General features: G+C 50.9%; 2 protein-coding genes across 28 annotated transcripts in view; one reads left to right on the forward strand and one right to left on the reverse strand.

The window, feature by feature from the left end:
* USP40 (ubiquitin specific peptidase 40) overlaps positions 1-11,311 on the forward strand; it is a 98,532-nt gene extending 87,221 nt beyond the window's left edge. For 11 of the 16 annotated variants that reach the window (XM_067740165.1, XM_067740175.1, XM_067740167.1 and 8 more), the window contains 5 exons: positions 3,816-3,881; positions 6,097-6,307; positions 6,447-6,542; positions 8,015-8,109; positions 9,458-11,311. In XM_067740165.1, coding sequence (XP_067596266.1) covers positions 3,816-3,881; positions 6,097-6,307; positions 6,447-6,542; positions 8,015-8,109; positions 9,458-9,860 — 871 coding nt within the window. In that variant the 3' untranslated portion in view covers positions 9,861-11,311. Of the gene's footprint in view, positions 1-3,815; positions 3,882-6,096; positions 6,308-6,446; positions 6,543-8,014; positions 8,110-8,978; positions 9,164-9,453 lie in introns of those variants that run through there. The other 5 variants (XM_067740172.1, XM_067740173.1, XM_067740178.1 and 2 more) reach the window with 3 other exon arrangements.
* A 2,894-nt stretch (positions 11,312-14,205) lies between these two features.
* The window catches only part of DGKD (diacylglycerol kinase delta), a 110,195-nt gene continuing 102,007 nt past the window's right edge, over positions 14,206-22,393 (reverse strand). For 10 of the 12 annotated variants that reach the window (XM_067740183.1, XM_067740181.1, XM_067740185.1 and 7 more), the window contains 3 exons: positions 18,002-18,119; positions 16,723-16,853; positions 14,206-15,990 (listed from right to left, as the gene is read on the reverse strand). In XM_067740183.1, the coding sequence (XP_067596284.1) occupies positions 15,901-15,990; positions 16,723-16,853; positions 18,002-18,119 (339 nt within the window). In that variant the 3' untranslated portion in view covers positions 14,206-15,900. The other 2 variants (XM_067740179.1, XM_067740188.1) reach the window with 2 other exon arrangements.

Consider the following 22,393-nt stretch of genomic DNA (forward strand, 5'->3'; position numbering starts at 1 on the left):
TGCAACGAATATGGGAGTGCAGATAATCTCTTTGAGATCCTGTTTTCATTTCCTTTGGTGAGGTACCCAGAAGTGGGATTGCTGGATCATATGGTAGTTCTGTTTTTAATTTTTTGAGTAACCTCCATACTGTTTTTCCATAGTGGCTGAACCAATTTACATTCCCACCAGCATTGAACAAGGGCTCCCTTTCCTCCACATCCTCAAAAACACTTGCTATCTCTTGTCTTTTTGATGATAAGCATTCTAACAGGTGTGAGATGATACCTCATTGTGGTTTCGATTTGCATTTCCCTGATGATTAATGATGTTGAGTACCTTTTCATGTACCTGTTGGCCATTAGTATGTCTTCTTTAAAAAAAAAAAGTCTGTTCACGCCCTCTGCCATTTTTAAATCAGATGGTTTGCTTTTTGCTATTGAGTTGTATGAGTTCTTTATATACTTTGTTTTTTGTTGGTTTTTTTTGCGGTACGCGGGCCTCTCACTGTTGTGGCCTCTCCCGTTGCGGAGCACAGGCTCCGGACGCGCAGGCTCAGCGGCCATGGCTCACGGGCCCAGCCGCTCCGTGGCATGTGGGATCTTCCCGGTCTGGGGCACGAACCCGTGTCCCCTGCATTGGCAGGCGGACTCTCAACCACTGCGCCACCAGGGAAGCCCTCAATATACTTTGAATATTAACCCCTTAGATTTGCAAATACTTTCTGCTGCTTCATAGGTTGCCTTTTCATTTTGTTGATGGTTTCTTTTGCTGTGCAGAAGCTTTTTATTTTGATGTAGTCCCACTTGTTTATTTTTGCTTTTATTGCTTTTGCTTTTGGTGTCAAATCCAGAAAATCATTGCCAAGGCTGATGTCAAGGAGCTTACTCCTCTGTCTTCTTCTAGGAGTTTTACAATTTCATGTCTTAACGTTCAAATCTTTTAATCTATTTTAAGTTGATTTTTGCATAAGGTGTAAGATAGGGGTCTAGTTTCATTCCTTTGCATGAGACTGTCCAGTTCCCCCCAGCACCACTTATTGAAGAGACTCTATTCCTCATTGTGTGTTCTTGGCTCCTGTGTCATAAATTAATTGACGATATATGCATGCGTTTATTTCTGGGCTCTCTATTGTGTTCTTTTTTTTTCCTTTGGCCATGCTGTGTGGCATGTGGGATGTTAGTTCCCTGACCAGGGATCGAACCCATGCCCCCTGCAGTGGAAGTGAGTGAGGAGTCTTAACCACTGGACCACCAGGGAAGTCCCTCTTTTGGGTTCCACTGATGTATGTGTCTGTGTTTATGCCGGTACTATACCGTTTTACTATAGCTTTATAGTATAGTTTGAAATGAGGGAGCATGATGCCATCAGCTTTCTTCTTCTTTTTTTTTGTTTTAATTTATTTTTATTTATTTTTTGGCTGCGTTGGGTCTGTTGCTTCACGCGGGCTTTCTCTAGTTGCGGCGAGCGGGGGCTACTCTTCGTTGCGGTGCGCGGGCTTTTCATTGAGGTGGCTTCTCTTGTTGCAGAGCACAGGCTCTAGGTGCGCAGGCTTCAGTAGTTGTGACTCATGGGCTGTAGAGCGCAGGCTCAGTAGTTGTGGCGCACGGGCTTAGTTGCTCTGCGGTATGTGGGATCTTCCCAGACCAGGGCTCAAACCCGTGTCCCTTGCATTGGCAGGCGGATTCTTTTTGGGTTTTTTTACATCTTTATTGGAGTATAATTGCTTCACAATGGTGTGTTAGTTTCTGCTTTATAACAAAGTAAATCAGTTTATACATATACATATGTTCCCGTATCTCTTCCCTCTTGCGTCTCCCTCCCACCCTCCCTATCCCACCCCTCCAGGCAGTCACAAAGCACCAAGCTGATCTCCCTGTGCTATGTGGCTGCTTCCCACTAGCTATCTACCTTAACGTTTGGTAGTGTATATATGTCCATGGGCAGGCGGATTCTTAACCACTGCGCCACGAGGGAAGCCCTGTTCTTCTTTCTTAAGAAAAGATTGCTTTGGCTATTCAGGGTCTTTTGTGGGTCTATACTAATTTTAGAACTGTTTTTTCTGTTTCTAATTGAAAAATGCTTTTGATATTTTGATAAGGATTGCACTGAATTTGTAGATTGTTTTGGGTAGTATGGACATTTTAACAATGTTCTCCCAATCCATGACGATGGAATAGCTTTCCATTTATTTGAATCTTCAGTTTCTTTCATTAGTGTCTTATAGTTTTCAGTATACAGATCTTTTACCTCCTTGGTTAAATTTATTCCGAAGTAGTTTATTCTTTTTGATGCTGTTGGAAATGGGATTGTTTTCTTAATTTCTCTTTCTGATAATTTACTGTCGGTATATAAAATGCAGCTGATATTTATATATTGATTTTGTATCCCACAACTTTACTGAATTCATTTATTAGTTTTAACAGATTTTTGGTGGAGTCTTTAGAGTTTTTTATAAATATCATCATGTAATCTGCAGATGGAGACAACTTTACTTCATCCTTTCCAGTCTGGATGCCTTTTATTTTTTCTTCTTGTCTAATTGCTCTGACTAGTACTTCCACCAATGTGTTGCATATGAGTGGCAAGAGTGGGCATCCTTGTCTTATTCCTGATCTCAGAGGAAAAGATTTCAGCTTTTCACCATTGAGTATGATACTAGCCATGGGCTTTTCATATATGGCCTTTATTGCGTTGAGGTACATTCCCTCTATATCCAGTTTGTTGAGAATTTTTAACATGAAAGAATGTCAAATGCTTTTTCTGCATCTGTTGAGACGATCATATGATTTTCTTCCTTCATTCTGTTAACGTGGTTGTATCACACCAATTGATTTGCGAATGTTCAACCATCTTTGCATCCCTTGCAGAAATCCCACTTGATCATGGTGTATGATCCTTTTAACGTACTGTTGAATTTGGTTTGCTAATATTTCTTTGAGAATTTTTGCATTTATGTTCATCAAGGATATTGGCCTTTAATTTTCTTTTCTTATAGTGTCCTTGTCTGGTTTTGATATCAAGGTAATGCTGGCCTCATAAAATGAGTTTGGAAGTGTTCCCTCCTGTTCTGTTTTTTTTTTTTTTTTTGGAAGAGTTTGGGAAAGATTGGTATTAATTCTGCTTTTGGTAGAATACATCAGTAAAGCCATCTGGTCCTCAACTTTTTTTTGTTAGGAGGTTTTTGATTACTGATTCAATCTTTTTTTTTCCTTAATAAATTTATTTTATTTATTTATTTTTGGTTGCGTTGCGTCTTTGTTGCTGCGCGCAGGCTTTCTCTAGTTGCGGCGAGTGGGGGCTACTCTTCGTTGCAGCGTGCGGGCTTCTCATTGCGGTGGCTTCTCGTTGCAGAGCACAGGCTCTAGGTGCACAGGCTTCAGTAGTTGCAGCACGTGGGCTCAGTAATTGTGGCTTGCAGTCTCTAGAGCGCAGGCTCAGTAGTTGTGGCTCACGGGCTTAGTTGCTCCGCAGCATGTGGGATCTTCCCGGACCAGGGCTTGAACCCGTGTCCCCCGCATTGGCAGGTGGATTCTTAACCACTGTGCCACCAGGGAAGCCCCCGATTCAATCTTCTTACTCATAATTAGTCTGTTCAGAATTTCTGTTTCTTTATGATTCAGTCTTGGTAAGTTGTATGTTTCTAGGAATTTATCCATTTCTTCTGCATTGTCCAGTTTTTTGGTGTATAATTGTTCATGGTAGTCTCTTAAATTTTGAGTGTTCTTATATGGTATAATATTTCACTTAAGAATACTTGAAATTGGTTAAGAAAAAAACTTTGAAAAAATTAAGTGATATGTCATTCAATATTATTTTGTTTCATTTGTTATCAGGGAATATAAATTGGGACAGAGAACTGAGATCTGCTTAGAGCCCCTTCAGAAAGAAGAAAACCTGGGGTAAGATGTCCTACTACACATACAAAATTATACACTTGTCTGATCCCAATGGATAGTTTTACTATTGATTAAGGTGTTACATTTTTTAAGTGTTTTTTTCACTGCTTCTAAGGAGTCTGGCAACTTAAAACAGATTGTGTTCTAGAAATGTGTTTGTATGTCTGGTGTCTAGATCTTAGAACTCATTTTTCCATAAAAACAGAATTTTTCAGTAAGTCCCAATGCATGTTGAACCCATAATGATCTTGAAGTATAAGCAAGATGCTCATCCCAAGCTCTTACCAGTGCCTGCAGACAGTCTGTTGTCAAACCAATTGATAGTAACACCTGACATGCTGCCCCTTGTCCTACTTTTTTCATCCTAATATCACCTGACATATACTTATTGAATTATCAATTATTATCCGTCTCCCACTACTAGATTGTAAGTTTTGTGAGGGCAAGCACTTCATTTTTTGGTCACTGCTGCCTCCCCAATACCTAGGACAGTGCCTTTGTCATAGTCAGTAATTATTTATGGAATAAAGAAGCACCCCAAAGTTGTCCACGTTCAAACCTACCTATTCTTTTTTTCATTATAGGACATTCTTTTATAAGACATTTTTGTCAGTAACACCAAATATTAAGATTCTTTTACCTGATGTGACACGATGATTCTTGTTGTCCTCCTGTTGTGTAACAACTCTACTCTTTCAACCGTGTGACCTTCATTTTATCCCACTGTTTTATAAAAATGCATTCTTAATGCAAATTGTATTACTAGGAGTAGTTTCCTGGAGGGGAATTTCTGGATCAAATGGTATGGACATTTTAAACCTCTTATTTGTTAAATTCCTTTCCAGGTAAGTTATACCATTATGTTTCCACAAGCTGTGTTTCTAAGTATTTATTTCACCTCACCATCAAACCATCATTGAATGTTGTCATTGTTTAAATGTTTGCTAAATTGATAAATGAAAAATGGTTATCTGTCTCATCTAGTAAGATTAGGGTGTTTGTTGAAAGGCTTGTAAACCATTTGTATTTTGTGAGTGAGTGAATTGTTTCATATATTTTCCCTGTTTTATTTGGGGTCTTAGAAAAAAGTCTAATTTGTGTGAGCTTTCTATAATATAGATTATATTACATTAATATAAACGGACCCTCTGTCATGTTTGTCGTGAGCAGTGTCCTTTTGAAGACCATGCTATGCACTTCCTCAGCCCCCTTCCCCGCTTCTGTCCTTGACTGACCTCCGGAGCACTCTTGCCCCCGCTCAGCGAGGACCCTGGCTCCTCGTGGTCTTCACCCAGACTCTGTCACCTCCTTGGCAGCTCCTGCATCTACACTGACCACAGTTTGTATGCTCTGGGACCTCAGCTCTGCTCACTGACCTCAGCAACACCTACACCCTCTCAAAAATTCCTTCTTGACCACAGTCCCCCGCTTTCAGTCCAGTCTCCTAATTCACTGGGCCCTCGCTCTCCCTGCGTTGCCTGTTTCCTCCAATTGTGTTACCCTTTCTTTTGATAAAAACACTAGTATAATAGAAATACAGCATTAAAATCGTTCATTGTCTCACCATCCTTAAAGTTTTCATTTCTCCTCTCCACCTTCCAGTTCTTATCTGTAGCTTTTATTTCACATCCTATCTAAAACAGTCTCCATACGTCTAAATTTCTTTCCAACCTTTCTGAATGTTTCTCCTCTTTCTCTTCCTTCAAGGACCTCGTATCTGTGCTCATCTCCTGCAAAGGTTTCCTTTGCTCTTACAACTACACCCATCATCTTCTCTCCCTAACTCTGAGCCCTCCGTTTCTTCTCCCTGGCTAAGTTTTCTGCCAGCTTCACAGATTCTGGTTCTGAAATCAGTGTTTCCTAGGAAGTCGCCATAGCGGGAAACCCCTCTTCCCCTTCATCACCGGGATAGCCCTGCCGGCCCTTTCAGCTCTGTCTCCAGTCCTCTTCCCTGCATGCCCCACTGAGGAACTTCTTCCTCTGCCTTCAGCCTTGCCTGCTGCCTCCCCAGGGACCCTGCTGTGGACTCAGAATGGGAGCTCACCTCCATTCTGGGTCAGGACTGAAGGAAATCAAAGTAAAGGTTTCCCACTAGCATTCAGGGTTTAAGGAAAATCTCTCCTTATAAAAAAACTCAGAAGAGTCAGAGGAGAAGCTATGTGGTTATTGCGTGTTTCCCATTTTGTTGTAAATCTGACGTGACTGTTTTCTGATGCAGCCCCCAGCATGTGCTGCTGAGGACACAGATGCGCCTCCCTGGCAAGAGGGCATATGCCTTGCCCGTGGACTTGGTGTGGGACACTGCCCGAGGCTGGACGGCCGGCTCCCTGAGGCACCGAGTGGCCGATTTCTATTCTCTTCCTGTGGAGAAAATTGAAATTGCCAAATACCTTCCTGAAAAGTTTGAGTGGCTTCCAGTACCTAGCTGGGTAAAGCTGTGGGGCTCCCTCAGGGAAATCGGGCCTCAATGGCATAGTGAATAATTAACTGCAGTTTACCACAGACAGGGAATTTAGTAAGAATTTGAGATTGAGTTTTCTTTATTCAAGATACTTAATTTTTCTGTAGAACCAGCAAATTACCAAGAGGAAAAAGAAGAAAAAGCAAGATAATTTGCAGGGGGCGCCTTATCACTTGAAAGATGGAGATACTATTGGCATTAAGGTACGTTTTTAACAGTAAACTTAGCACTTTGACAAAACACCAGAATCAAATGATTTTATAGACAAGTTTTATCAAATCTTCAAGGCACAGATAATCCCATTTAATATAAATTGTTTCAAATAGCGGGGGGAAAAAAGAGGGAAAGCAGACAACTCATTTTTAAATAAATAAATAAATAAATTTTATTCACGGGCTCTAGAGCGCAGCCTCAGTAGTTGTGGCACACGGGCTTAAGCTTCGCGGCATATGGGATCTTCCTGGACCAGGGATCGAACCGTGTCCCCTGCATTGTCAGGCGGGTTCTTAACCACTGCACCACTAGGGAAGCCCCCAGAGAACTCATTTTATGAGGCCAGTAGAACCTCAATACCAAAAGCTTAATTTTGGGTCTGACTTGAATGAAAATGCTGTGAAGTTTTATCACTAAGTGTGTTGCTGTAGGCTTTATGTAGGTACCTGTATTAGGTTAAGACATTTCCTTCCATTCCTAGTTTACTCTAAGTTCTTTTTTTTAAATCATGAATGAGCACTGGATTATTTTTTTTTTTTGCGGTACGCGGGCCTCTCACTGTTGTGGCCTCTCCCATCGCGGAGCACAGGCTCCAGACGCGCAGGCCCAGCGGCCATGGCTCATGGGCCCAGCCGCTCTGCGGCATGTGGGATCTTCCTGGACCGGGGCACAAACCCACGTCCCCTGCATCGGCAAGTGGACTCTCAGCCACTGCGCCACCAGGGAAGCCCTGGATTTTTAAATATTAAATTTTTTTAAATGTTAAATTTTATTCTGTGCTTTTTCCGCATCTGTTTAATTAGCTATATCGTTTTTCTTCTTCAATGTGGTAATGTAGTGTTATTACATAAACATGTTCGCAACACCGAGCCATCCTTGCATTCCTTGGACAAACCTACTTTGTTGTCATATAATAACATTTTTTGTATTAAGGGTGAATGATTTAAATCCTTAATTTAAGAATTAATAATTTATTAATATTAAATTATTTATATTAAGGAATAAGTATTCCCTTAATCACCACTTCTGTTCAACATTGTACTAAAGAATGGGACCAATGTAATATGACCTTCCGCCCAACGAAGACAATCAAATAAATAAAAATTGAAAGGTAAAAGAATTCTAAAAGGAAAATACAAAACTGTTCTTAGTTTTTCTACAGTCAAACCATGAGCTCTGTTTAAGAGAGTTCAAAAGGTTGTAAGATTGGGCTTCCCTGGTGGCGCAGTGGTTGAGAGTCCACCTGCCGATGCAGGGGACACGGGTTCGCGCCCCGGTCCGGGAATATCCCACATGCTGTGGAGCGGCTGGGCCCGTGAGTCATGGCCGCTGAGCCTGCGTGTCCAGAGCCTGTGCTCCGCAACGGGAGAGGCCACAGCAGTGAGAGGCCCGCATAACGCAAAAAAAACGTAGACTAAAAAGATGTCTGAAAACATTGCTCATTAATTATTTTGAAATGCAGAATCTCCTGGTTGAAGATGATGATGATTTCAGTACAGTCAGAGATGACATTGGAAGAGAAAAACAGAAAGCGTTTGCTCTGGGGAGAAAGAAGCGGTAAGTTAGGGTCCTCACCTACGTGACAGGTTCCACCGCGACCTCCAGGCGCTGGCGCGCCTGCTCTCGCTGAAAAGCTCCTGACTGAGGCGTGGAAAGAAACAGCAGAGCCCTCCTCCCTGCCTGCGCTTGCCCACCTTCTCTCCATCACCCCTAGAGTGGCTTCCTGGGGACCGTGCAGGAGGAACCTGGGCGCAGCTCACTGTGAGGAGGAGGCCCCTCCCCGAGCTCCGGGTCTCGTTCTCCCTCTGCCGGGGCCCTGTTCCTGCAGTCGGCCTCCCCCATCCCTGGGTCTCTTCCTTCAGACACCTGCCCTGGCTTGTCTACGGTTCGCGCTTCCTGACCCTGCTGCAGCTGTGTCGTCCTGCTGTCACCTCCGTCACTCTCCACCCCGTCTGTCCCCTCCAGGCAGCCAGCCAGCCAGGTTGCTCACCCAGCCAACCCTCCCCTTGGAGGGAGCTCCCTCCCCATCCATCTTCCTCGCTCTGCTCTGCCCGAGTCGTCACCTTGGGTGGGCTCGCTCCTTCCTCTTCTGTACACAGCCCAGCTCTCTCCTGGCCTCCAGACCACAGACACCTATCAGAATCTACTGGAACCTTCCACCAGTGCTGATACTTCAACCTCCACGTGCCTGGGCCTGGCTCCCACCACCGTGGTCTGCATAGTCACCCCTCGCAGGCCACACCAGGGGTGTGGGTGGTCGTCCTGATCTGTCCCCACTTCCAGTCTCCTGAGGTCTTGTGTCCTGTCCCCGTCCTCATTGCTTCTGGCTTGGTGGCCTCTCCTCTCGGCAGTAGCCTTTGAACCAGGCTGCCTGCCTGGCCCAGCCCCTGCTCACCTCAGCCTTCCTCTCCTCCCACCTTCCGCAGCTTGGGTACCAAGTGTCAGGTGTTGTGACGGCAGCAAGAAGACATGCCCTCCGCCTGGCATGCAGGACAGGGAAGCGAGGGCTGGGGTGGAGGCGGTGTCCCCCAGGTGTGTGACCCTGTAACCATGTGCGGAGCTGGGCGTTTCAGACGTGAGCATCTGTGAAGGTCACGCTTGGATTGGGAAGGTGAAGCAGGAAAGACTGCACTGCTCTGAGACACCTTCCCTCAGCCGCTGGGAAAAGCCCCGAGGCTGGACCCCTCTGCGGGGAGGGCGTGGGAATGCGCCCTGGGGAGGGGTACTCCGAGGCCCCTGAGGGAGCAGTGCGGAATAGCTGCCCAAACTGCCACCGTGCGTCTCTGCGGCCCGCCCTGACTTGACCCTGAAAGTTGGAATGAGATGTGGAGTCACTCCTCGACCTGGTGGGGCCCTTGGCGTCTGGGATGTGACCCCATGACGGCCTCTGTGTCCCCGCAGCCAGGAAGCCCTTCGTGTGCGGAGCAGCGACGTCCCCTCTGGTGCAGAGATGCCTCCCCGCCCCCGTGGACCAGAAGCTTCTCTCTCCATCCACGTCGGGAGCTTCAGATAGCACAGGGCCTACACTCCTGCTGCAGGTCCTGGCCCGTTTCCTGGTTTCTGCCCGGTGTGGACACGGACTCAGAGCCCTGCTTTGTCATGAGCAAAGAGGGCGCTTGTCACCCGCTCCGTGGCGCGTCCCCCCAGGCTGGCACGGACCTGGCCGCACCACAGGTGCCAACCAGCCGACACCCTCGCGCCAACACTTGAGCCCCGCCACCATCTTTATACAAAAATTGACTAGTTTTGCATTAACTGCAGGCATGGGTGACGTGCCACGTGGCTCATCCCTACACACCTGTCTCTAAAGTACACCCGCCCCACTCTCTCTCTCTCACGCTGTTCAGGTATCTGTGGCCGCCCAGGCTCTGACAGCTCTGCTCACAGCGATGGGCTGGCCAGGCTCACGCTGTGACATAAACAGGAGTCTGTTTTCTGGTCCCCAAACAGCACGTTTCCCCTTTGGTCTGAGTTAGAAGTGGTTCTGAAGCGTTAGTTACCTCTCTTTCCGGGATGAGACCGACGGGGCATCCTCTGAGGTCGGGTGCCGCTGGGGAGGGGGCAGCATGAGCTGGCGTCCGACCCGTGCTGTCTGTGGTCAGAACATTCTCGCCGGGGCCTCTTCCTTCTGGGAGCCTGACGGGGAGGCAGGGTCGTGGCCGACAAGCCTGGGAAGGGCTGAGGGGGCAGTCCTGAGGAGCCTCGATTAAAATGGGAAAAAGAAAATGTGAACCAAGAGTCTTCTTAATGCGGCATAGCTGGCTCTCCCATTTAAAAGATGTAAGTGGTATTTATGACAGCTACGTCGCGTCTGTGTTACTGAGCTGAGTGATTTTGGACACTGGGGTGACTCACTTTCTCAAGCTAACTCAGTCAGAAGCAGGAAAAACAAATTCTTTACTTTCTTATACCTCAGTGATGCTTTATAGCGACTCTCTTGCTAGGTATGGTTATCTTCTTGATTTCACAGTTTTTCATCAGCCTTTTTACCACTGATGATATTAAAATAGCTCTTAAATGTAAGGGATGGAAAGGAAATGACACGTGGGCTAGGCCTCCGCCTGCACCACCGGCTTAAGGAAATTGCGTGAATGTTGCTGCGCCCGTGCTGCTCTTCCGCAGAGCTTGCCACTGAGTGGAACGAATGCCCTGCCCTTCCTTCCTCTGTCCTCCCTCCTTCCAAACAGTGTCAACACCACCACTAGAAACTCTGGTCTCTGTGTGTGCGTCTGAAATTGTTGGCTCGCGAATTACGTACTAATTTGTATTGAAGCAGTCGTGTTTTAAGAAGTTGGGCTTTGGCGAGTGCTTCCGGCCTCAAACACTAACTCTGTCTCAGGAGACGCGCACGTGGGGTCCAGACTCTCCAGACGCACCTGGCGGGCAGTGACGAGGCCGAAGTGTAAGCTCCCTGACTGCCCCTCTGTGTAGAGGCTCTTCTGTCCCTTTTCCCGTAACTGACAGGGCTCCTTGGTGTGCCCCTTCATTCCACTGTAATAAAACATTAATGTTCTAACTGAAAAGCCTTGCTTCTGAGAAGCCGGCGGCCTTGCTGGGCATCACCTACCACGACAGGCAGGGGTCGAGGTGCTGCATGGTGTCCACGGTGAGCAGCCGGGGCCTCGGGTGGTCTCTGCTTGTCGGCTTGCTCCCCTCCTTCCTTCCTTCCTTCCTTCCTTCCAGTTTGGGGATGGAGTGGGGCTCCAGGGAGAGAGCTGTAAGAGTTTGTTAAAGAAAAAATAAACTGTTCAATTTGTAACCTCCCGTCTCTGTGCGCTGACTGCTTCATGTTGTCCTGGCCTTTTTCCCAAGAGAACTACAGATGCTAAGTCGCTGGGGTTTATGTTTAGAAATACCACTTCAGTACTGCTGTAAAAATAACAGAGCTGTGTTTTGGTTTTAAATAAACTCAGACTCGTGGTAATAATTGTATTTGAAGAAACTGGAAGTGGTCTGGTTCTCTTTTCCTTCTAGGAAAATAGAACTGGCAGGGGTGCTTGTGTTTCAGAAAACATATTTACTCAAATGTGACACTTTCCTGGCAAAAAGGGGAGGCGGGGCCCAAGAAGTCCCTGATAATCCAGAATCCTGGCTCAGAGAGGTTGGCTTCCCTCTGGGACAGACTTGGTTGTGAAGGGCCAAGTCCTGGGCCCCTCAGCCCGGCTGGACGGGAGACGCAGCAGCCGCACCTTCCGTGCTCAGTCCTGCCCTGTCAGTAAAAGACGTGACCGGTCACCGTGGGTATGTGTACGTTCTGGGAAGGCGCCGCACTGCAGAGAGGAAGGTGAAGCTATGACAGCGACACACGAGCTAGTTAAAGGAAGAGACGTCTCCAGCGCCCACCAGGAGCTCATTGCCTGCATCCTGGCTCAGGCTGCCTTGAGCAGACCTGACGCGCCCGCAGCTTCTCCCCCGGGGAGAAGGTGGCTCTAGTCCCGGGGGGAGGGGCACTCTGCGGGGCCCCCACCTTCCTATCAGCAGCCCCAACCCCCACAGCCCAGGGGCTGGGCCCTCGGGCCCACCAGCTCCTACCTACAGCCTGGGGTCTGGGTTGGGCCCGACGGATGGAGCGCCTCGCGGTTCGGCCAGCAGCAGCTCAATGACATGAATGATTTGACTTGGAACCAGCGTACTGAGGGAGTGGGGACCACGATACAACGGCTCTTCTGGAAGTCGAGGCCACCCCGAGCGGTCACGGCCTCCACGGTGATGGGCGCTGCACACGGCCCTGCCTGGCACCGCGGAGGCCCGCCCGGCCCCGAGGGTGCACCTGGCGGCGGCCACACTGGGGCACTTTCCTCCTGCGGCACACGTCCTGGAGACCTGGGACCACAGGCAATTTTGTTCTCAGCGTGGGGCCCGGCTGGCAACATGACTTACCAGAAAGCGCAGCAGGCTTTTTGGTTGATCTGCTTCCGTCCACGGCGCGAGCAAGAAAGCCTTCAGGTCCCCAGCTGGCGGGTTTTCCTCTGCGAGTTTTACAACCTGCTTATTAGGCTTTTGTGATCAAAAGTGGCAACAGACGCTGCTCCGAGGCCGGCACCTGGGCTGGGCGGCCAGCACGGTCACAGTTGCCATCCCAGTGTGAGAGGGACCACAGGCTCCCAGGCCAGGATGCCTGTGTGTGACTTAGGCCGTTCCCCCAGCGTGGGCTGGGGTTGGTGTCAGGCCTGGGACACAGGACCAGCATGGCCCTCGAGGTGTGATCTCCGGTACCCAACTGCCCCGTGACTCCCGTCCCTGCCACGTGCTGCTGGGACAAGTCATGATCTTCTCTGAGCCTGTGTCCTCATCTGTAAAGTGCAGATACCCACCTCATAAGATTTGCTAAGGAACACAGGTGAGTTAGGATGTGTAAAGTCCTTAAGCCGGCACCTGGCATAAAATAACAGAAATGTGTTAGACCAGCAGCACCGTGATCAGCCATCACTGGCATAGCCCCATTCCCTCTGCACCCACCTGTTTGTTTAGTCATGAGTGTGTGATACAATTCTAGACAATGAGACATTAGGGGAGGTCAGTGGAAGCCAGACTTTCTGAAAGGTTTCCTTAAAAAGAGACGCAGAATAGACAACGCCCCTATACACCCACACCTTAGCCTGGACGTGGTCATGTTTGGATGTGATCCCTGGAATAGTGGCAGTTATTCTGTAAGCATGAGGCCTGATCCTGGATGGCCAGGTGGGAGGAGCATGCACACCAGGACAAAAATGGGGCTCTGCTAAGCAAAGGAGAGAGAAGAAAGCTGCTGGGGAGGCAACCTACACATCCAAAGCCCACACAGCCCTATGGTACCCTGCCTGGTTTTCGACTCCGTGATCCCAGCCCCCATCCCTCACCCCAGGAAACTGGGGGATGATTAAAGTGACCTTGAGCTTGGAGAGGCAGCTCCCTTGTAATAAACGTACTATGATTAAACAGAGCGGTAAGTAGAGCTCCGGTTTGCAGTTACATGTAAAAGACTTAAAAATGTCATGAGAAACCTAGGGGTGAAACAGGAATAAAGACACAGACTTACTAGAGAATGGACTTGAGGCTATGGGGAGGGGGAAGGGTAAACGGTGACAAAGCAATAAAGAGGCATGGACATGTATACACTACCAAACGTAAGGTAGATAGCTAGTGGGAAGCAGCCGCATAGCACAGGGAGATCAGCTCGGTGCTGTGTGACCGCCTGGAGGGGTGGGATAGGGAGGGTGGGAGGGAGGGTGACGCAAGCGGGAAGAGATATGGGAACATATGTATATATATAACTGATTCATTTTGTTGTGAAGCTGAAACTAACATACCATTGTAAAGCAATTATGCTCCAATAAAGATGTTTAAAAAAAAAAAAAAAAAAAGACTTAGGAAGTTAGGATATTAGCTAAAATGACCCGGCCCTCAGTAGGCTGGGCTGAAGCTGCATGTGATTAAGCCTGAGAACCTTGGTGCTACCTGGCCCCAAGGTCGCTGAATTTTTAAATCAATAGATCCTAGAACCTACACCCTAAATAATACAATGGCATTCATCCCACTTTGCTTTTCAGCCACCGCCAATTCAACCTGTTTTTAGAGCAGCTGAAAAACGTAATTCTGAACCCAGTTCGGGAAGATTTTTGGCAACGACATCTTTCGTCCAAGCACAAGGAACGATAACAAGAAACCCGACAGTGAAAGATCAAAAACAGGCTTGTTTTATTTATACACAGAACAACGTATTTACAACTCCAGATGTGGATATGTACATAGCGATACAGGAGGCGTTTGCTTCCACGGTGGGAGCTGTATAAATTAAGATCATAAATATGGGGGAAGCCCCACCAGAGGGCACAAAACCTTTTCTCCAAGACTCCAGGGATCCCTCCTCCCTCCCTCTACACTGACAGGACCGTGAGACCCCGGGGACCCCCGAGGGACAGCCGTCCAGCCTCACGGCGGGGGCGGGGGCGGGGGCCCAGAGGGCAGCCCCACGCGCAGCAACACGCACCACAATGCGCGTGGGACGCCGCCCTGCAAACGCGGCCTCGCGCAACGCTCGTGCTTATTCCACTCGCTCTCACTACCCTCAGAAAGTGGTTTCACGTAAACAGTGTTGCTCTAATCACTGACCACGTTACCTTTAAACACCACGCTTGACCTAAACCTAAGGCTTTCCCAAGGGAGGGCGCTGAGGGCCACGGTGGCCCCGTAGCACCGGCCACCAAACCCCACGTGCGCCCTCCTCCGCCGAGTCCCCTCCTGTGCGTCGGCCTGAAGGCCTCAGAGCCCAGGGTGCCCCCGGCCCGAAGCAACAGAGCAGACGGCGTCTGGCACCGCGGGCCGGGCTAGCCTGTTCTACTTTGAAACCCAGGGACTTGTGACTGGGTTTCCTCCACCTCCCTCCACCCGCAGCGGAGGCTCTGATGGGCGGGAACCTCGGGGGCGCGGAGAGTGACACTACCGCTGGGTGGGTCGCGGCCACCCCGCCCGCGGGGACAAGCTGGCCTGGGGCAGGGCCTCGGCCGAGCTCAGCGCCAGGAGGCCCGCCAGTGGGAGCCCCCGCCGGCCGGAGGCAGCGGCCGACTGCGCCGCCGGCGGGGAGCCGGCAGAGCGTGTGCGAAGCGAGCGGCAGGTCAATGCTCCGCCGCGCGCCCCATGGACCCCTCGGGACGACAGCGCCCCCGCTCCCGGGCCCCTCGGGACGGCGGCGCACAGCCCCCGGGAGGCGGAAGCGGAGAAAAGGGCCAAGTGCCAGGCGGTGAGGACCGGGGTACCGCCGGGTCCGTTTCCGGCTCAGCTTCGTCCCCGCGGAGGGACGCTGACCTGGCGGCTCCGCCCCGGGGTGAGAAACTCTGGGCGGCCCCTGACGCCCTCGGCAGCCCGGGAAGCCTCCTCCACACAGAAAACACGGACCAGCCTCTGTCGGCGGGGAGACGACAGGCCAGGCGTCCTGGGCACAGAGGGGACCCCGCGCCCGCGGCCCAGGGACGAGGGGCCAAGACGGTCGGGGCGCGAGCTCGTCAGCCCCAGACCCTAACTACCGTCTGCTCGGCTTCAGGGGCACCTAGCGTCGCCTTCGTGTCAAAATGAACCGGCGGGACGGAAGGCAGCCAGGCCGCGCTCACACCAGGGCACTCAGACGCGCGGGGACACAGCGCGGGCCGGCAGGGGCGGGAGACGGTTACCCGCGCTGCGCCGCTGAGGGCACACGGAGGGGCCCAGGCCCGGGACAGGGCGGGAGGCGGCGTCGGCTGGAAGGTAGCTGTGTTGCGGGTCGGGACCCGGGGCCCAGGCCGCCGGGCCGGGTCGGCGGGAGTAGCACCATGAGCGGCGCCGAGCCGGCTCAGTCGCGGGAGGCGCGGGGGACGCAGGCCCAGAGGGCGGAGGCTAGGCCTCGGCGGCAGGGGTGCTGCGGCTCAGCTCCTTGATGCCACACAGGATCCTCTTCATGTGGCCCACCTTGGTCACGCCGAGGTCCTGCAAGGAGAGGACAGCGCTCAGGCCCCGGCGCGCTGCCACCCGCGTCCGAACACGAGTGAGGGTGAAAGCGACAACAGGGGACGCGGCCGGAGACGGCGCCCGAAACCAGCAGCCCGCGGCCGCCCGCCACGTCCCGGTCCCTGACGGGAGTCGTCAAAGGCGCACGGAGCAAAACACAGACGAGCGAGGCGACCCGAGGGCGCCACCGTCCCGACGCCCTTGGCGGCCTCTCAGCCTCTCCGGACGGGACGCGGCCTGAGCGGCACAGAGAGCCAAGCTCCGGGAGCCCCGGGTCACGCCGCCCCGCGTCCTCCCGAGGGGAGGGAGATGGGCGAGCGGGGCCACTGGGGGAGCCAGAAAGCGGCCAACTGGGGAAGGAACCCCGTCCGCTGGGTCCCCTTCACCCGGATGGCTGTCATCACAGAGAACACTTCAGCTTGACTAGCGGAGGGCTGCATTCCCCAAAGGGTTTTTAACGCTAACATGGCCCACTGTCCAGTTAGACTAAGAGAGCGAGGCTCCCCAGCAGGAGAGACATCACATCTGGGAGCCGCCACGCATCACCCCCAGGTCGCATCACCCCCAGGTCGTCACCCCGGGTCACGCACAAAGGCCTGAGAAGAACGGTGAGGAGACTGCTGACACTGGGACAAGGCCAGGTCAGAGGGAGGGGACAGGGGAGCCGCGGGCAGCGCAGGTGCACCTTCCCAGGAGACGCTGTGGAAGTACCTTGAGGTCCCTCCGCTCCAGGTGCAGGAGCTCTGAGCCCCGGATGTCGTGCCGCGTGAAGATGTCCTTATACTCACAGAGACTGAGGTGCTCCAGCCAGGCAGCAACCTCCTCTGTGCCCCAGAGGTGAACTGTCAGAGACGGAAAAGCACGAGTGCAATGAGTGCCCAGAGCCCAGCGCGAAGCAGGCGGCGGCCCGCGCCCGAGACGCCCCAGCAGGCGGCGCCCGAGATACCCCAGCAAGCAGGCGCCCGAGACACCCCAGCAAGCAGGCGCCCGAGACACCCCAGCAAGCAGGCGCCCGAGACACCCCAGCAAGCAGGCACCCAAGACACCCCAGCGGCAGGCACCCGCCACCCAGCCCCAGGTGCCGCCCCAGGCTGTGCAGAAAGAGGAGGGGAGCTGCCCGCCCTCGGGGGCGTGAGCTGCCACAGAAGCTGGTGTCTGTTCCTGCCAGGTCACCAGCAGCCTTCTGTGCCAGGAGGGACACATGGGTCTGACTGCGGCTGAGGTCAGCTTCCCTCTCCCTTCTAGAGGGGTCCATTTCACTTCCAGCCCACAGCGGGAAGGGAAACATATGCAGAGATTCCATGGAGTCAGAGCCACCATCATTCAAAGAAACCCAATTTCTGGACAAACATGCGAAGAAGAAAAATCAAAGGGAGCTACCCTTACTGGCAGCAAATGCCACCCCCAATCCAGACTTGGGGCCGCCCAGCACCTGAGAGCCTGGGGGCAGCTGTGCTCAGGGCCGACACTTTGAATGGAGATTCTAAAGCCCCAGTTTACTGACCCAGAGGAGAAACATCCTTTAGTGCCATTTTCTATTGATTTCACGGCCCAGGGCCACTGGCAGCCCAGGTTCCCGGCGCAGCGGCCTTGATCAATGAACTGATTAATGGGGGACGAGCAGCCCCGCAGAGGAAGCAGGCACAGGGGGGCCACTGTGTGGCCGGAGTGTGAGCTGTGTCTCTGTCTCGTCACCTCTGCTGTCTCCTCCCCACCTCGCGCCCCAATCTAGCGCAGGCAGGCGGCTCGGTGGCCTGTCTGTCACCCTGAATCTGCACCAGGAGCAAGTTCAGGGCAGGGCGTGACACCAGTGAGCCTCCCACATGGAGCGGGAAAGCCGGGGTGCAGTTCTGTAGCCAGACGAGTCGGCGCAGGGCATGACCGGAGGCCGTGGCCCCGGGACAACGGGGACAGGCACGAGGCCAGGGAGAAAGCAGAGCCTGGGCCCCACACAGCCCGGGTGGCCAGGAGAACAGCAGAGGGCAGGTACCCGGGGCTCCCAGGCTGCTGCGAGCTTCTCTGTTCTTGTTATTCTTCTCCTTCTTAAACTTGGTCACCAGGCGGAATTTACCGCTGCGGCTGCGCTTGGAAAGATCCAGCATCACGTTCTGTGTGGCAAACGAGAAACTGTGAGAGTCAGACCCCGGCTCACCAAGACCTCAGCCACCCCTCGAGCAGACAGGCACGGAGCTGGGAAGACACGTCGTTCCTGATACTCTTACTCCGGGGCTTTTCCTTGACTTTTAGTCTTGTGTTTATTGCTGATTTTTAATGCCTTTAAAAAGCGGTTTCACAGTGATAAGTATCTATTTTCATATTCTTTTTTTTTCATTTTACAGTGTTTATTTCTCATGTGACTAGAAAGCTCTCTATACATTATTTAAATATCAGGACCATATCAAGATTGGTAAGTTATCAGCCACTCTTCCAGCGTTGCACTGGCGCGCTTTGACTATCAGTATCACGAGTATCTTTCTAAATAAAGCTTTTCCTGCACTTTGCACTGTTTCCTTGCGATCTGTTCCTTGAGGCAGAATCAAGGAGGGAAGGGAGTCAGAGGGACACCACGGGGACGGGGTCCCTGCTCGGTGGCCACCTCCCCACAGAGCAGTCCAGGGCACGGCAGAGCCATCGCTGCCCCTTCCCCACGGGTCTGTGGACCTTCTCTGCTGATTCTCACAGAAGCTAGGGCAGGGGTCTCCGCCAGTAAAGCATTTTGTGCACACACAAACACGTACCTGTTCTGATAATGTGTATAAACCTATTCCCAAATAAAGCGTAATTTCCTTGTTTTTCAGGTGTGCCACTTTCTTCCTGGCCCCGCCGGCCTGGATTCTGCCCCTGGGCCCTGTCTACCTACATCCCCACTGTGACCGGCACAGTTAGGACTGCGCAGCTTTATGACACACTTTCAGATCTGACGGGGACATCGGGTCGCACTGAAAAAACTCGACCGGCATTTTCACTGGGATCGTACCCAACCTAGAGCCTGGAAATACTAAGCATGTCCACACCCAGACTGTCGTGACCCTCCATCTTCCTCATGCCCCTGCACGGTCATCTTCGTGGAAAAAGACCTCTTACAATGACATTTTCTAGTCAATGACTGTGAGTACTGAAGAAACTTGTTTTCACAGATGTCTTATTCTTGGCAAAACCATCAAGCGCCCATTCTTGCACAGCTGCTCCATGCAAGAACTCCAGCTCCCAGGCAGTCAGCACAGTCACGGGCTCTCCGGCCCCAAGACGAGCCGCCCCTCACTCCTCAGCGCCGCCTGCAGGAGGGGCGGCCACGTGTGAGCAGGTACTCTCCAGAACCCACACGAAATCCGATTCCTGACTCTACAATTTCTTTCTTCAATGCAAACATGAGCTTTAAATTTACTTCTAACTTTTTCATTATGCATATTTCCTTCCACTGGTAGGACGAGGAGACTAGTAGAATGTGGCAGATTTCAGACATCAAATTACCCCGCCCCTAAGTACTTCAGTATATGCGACTCTAAGAATACTCTTCTGAAACATACTCATGGCGCCACTGTCACACCTGATACCACTAACAAGAATTCATTTGGCTCTCACGAATCCATTTGTATCAGACCTCCCCGACTGCTCCAAAGGTTTATCCTCACAGCTGGATATGTGTGGATAAACCTTTGGAGCAAACCTTTGAATCAGGACCCTGACGGGGTTCACAGGGGACACCCAGCTCTTGTGGCTCAGTCTCTCCTCCTCGGGGCCACCTGTAGAGAGACCAGGAGTCTGCCCTGCGGGACAACTCGCGCTCTGGCTCCGACGGGCGTCTCCCTGCCTCCCCACTCCCCGTGTGGTCCAGAGCTGCTGATTCCATCAATCTCGTGTCCCCAGGGGTGCAAAATGGTGCTTTAATCCTACACTCCAGCTAGAATTCTGTTATAAAGAACTTCTTTCATCAACTATTTGATTTAAAGAAATCACTTCAGGGGATCTACTGATAATACTGAAGTCTGGAATCCAACGTGCTGGTTTTTTAAAAATGAAATGTTTAGGGCTTCCCTGGTGGCGCAGTGGTTGAGAGTCTGCTTGCCGATGCAGGGGACACGGGTTCGTGCCCCGGTCCGGGAAGATCCCACATGCCGTGGAGCGGCTGGGCCCGTGAGCCATGGCCGCTGAGCCTGCGCATCCGGAGCCTGTGCTCCGCAACGGGAGGGACCACAACAGTGAGAGGCCCGCATACAGCAAATGTTTAAAGTTCTGGAGATCTGTTTCCTAACAATGTGAATATACTCAACACTACTTGAACTATACACTTAAAAATGACAAAGATGGTAAATTGTGTTTTTCTACCACAATTTAAAAAAATGAACTGGGACAATGTCCACCTTTTTCCAGCTTTGACACTTTCTTATATATGGAAATTATATATTCCTTGACATTTTCTCTTTGGAAGTAAAATTTATTTTTTCAAGTTGTTCTGTGACTATTCCTTTTAAAATATCTTGAGGTTTCAATTTGTGTAATTTAAATATTTTCTGAAAAAATCAAGTTTCATCAAGATTGTAAGATTCATTGTCATTTCTCTGTATATGCTGTAACTTGATTAATGCTTGTGTCTGTTGTTATAGCCCCCTTATCATTTTGTTCATTTCCCCCCCATTACATCTGCCAGAGGAGACTTTTTTTTTTTTTACTTTCCTTTCAAAGAACCAGCTCAAAGACCTATCACTTCTTTTCCTTTCAAATAAATGATTTTCCTATTTTTATGCCAGTAGAAATATGGTGCCTCCCCCTCCAAGGTTCCCTTTGCCCTTCACACTTCACCTCCTCCTGGTGCCTTGCATCGGGGGGACAAGCCCGAGTCCCAGAGGGTGGCAGCACTGAGCTGGAAGGCACCAGCGGAGTTGGCTGGAGAAGCCAGGAGCCCAGGAGCCAGTGTGGTTTTCCCTTCACTCCCGGGACCCCTGGCCCTCGGTTTCTGGCCTCAGGCCCCATCGGGTGAATGCCTGCAGTAACACCACCCCAGCTGGTTCCAGAAGGTTTCTGGTGTTGCAACTAAACCTCAGGTGCCATCGGTACTATTTCCCACCTACTACTGCAAGAACTAACATCTGCTCCGTCTCAGCAGCCCACATCTAGGAACCCTGGAAACTAGGGCCACTCTAGACGTGGCTTAGAGGGTTCACCAGGCAGGCAGCATTCAGGTCAGCCATCCAGGGGGGACTCATGGTGCTCTGTGTTTGTTTCCATGGTGGCTGCATGGCATTTGGTGATAGTTGTTCTGAAAACACTTTTAGGCTTAAAGCTTTAGAACCACACAATCCCTGAGACATGGGCTTTTAGTACTAAGACCTGACAGTCCCAAATAAACTGAGGTGCTTGGTCACCATGCAACTGGGCACCAGGCTGTGGGCCTCCCACTGCAGCAGCTGCTACCCTGCCCGTGAACTAAAGAAAATCCTGGCCCTCCCTGTCTTCACTGAAGAATCTGCACGGAGGCAGAAGCGACCCACCTGCGCAGGGCAGCGCACTGGGAGCACAGGGGCCATGGTTTACAGCTGGTACAATTTCTGTTCTGAGTTAGTATCTGAGGCTTCCTTGTGGTCTAGAGCTGTGCTGCTCAAACTACCCCTGGAAAAGAACCAGCGTTAAAAATTCCCATTCCATAGTGGACTGGTACTTGAATGAAAGAAAGTAAAACAAATTACTAGAAAAATGAAACCCCCAAAAGGCATACAAAATACAAACCTCAGTTTTTTTATCGGGACTTCCCTGGTGGCGCAGTGGTTAAGAATCTGCCTGCCAACACAGGGGACACAGGTTCAAGCCCTGGTCCGGGAAGATCCCACATGCCGCGGAGCAACTAAGCCCGTGCGCCACAACTACTGAGCCTGCGCTCTAGAGCCCGCGAGCCACAACTACTGAGCCCCCGTGCCACAACTACTGAAGCCCGCGTGTGCCTAGAGCCCATGCTCCGCAACAAGAGAAGCCACCCCGATGAGAAGCCCATGCACTGCAACAAAGAGCAGGCCCCGCTCGCTGCAACCAGAGAAAGCCCAAGTGCAGCAACAAAGATACAATGCGGCCAAAAATAAATGAATAAACAAATTTATAAAAAAAATTTATTATTTTCAACGTAAATAAAGTTTCCCTCTCAAGTGCTTCAAAGTTTCTAAACGCTTCCTCTCAATTTCTACAACGATAACAGAGAGTTTCATACCATCAGTAGTAGTCCCAGTTTAGAAAATGATCAGATTTTCAAAATGTCCTATGGGCAACAGAAAAGAAAGCATTTTCCCTCTTTGCAGAGTATAAAATTCTCTCTATAGAGAAGCATGATATATACTTGTATATATATTCTACACATACGTATTCTACCAACTTGCTTTGTTCAGATGTTGTGACA

This window comes from Pseudorca crassidens, chromosome 6 (assembly GCF_039906515.1).
Source record: "Pseudorca crassidens isolate mPseCra1 chromosome 6, mPseCra1.hap1, whole genome shotgun sequence".
Taxonomy (NCBI): Eukaryota; Metazoa; Chordata; class Mammalia; order Artiodactyla; family Delphinidae; genus Pseudorca; species Pseudorca crassidens.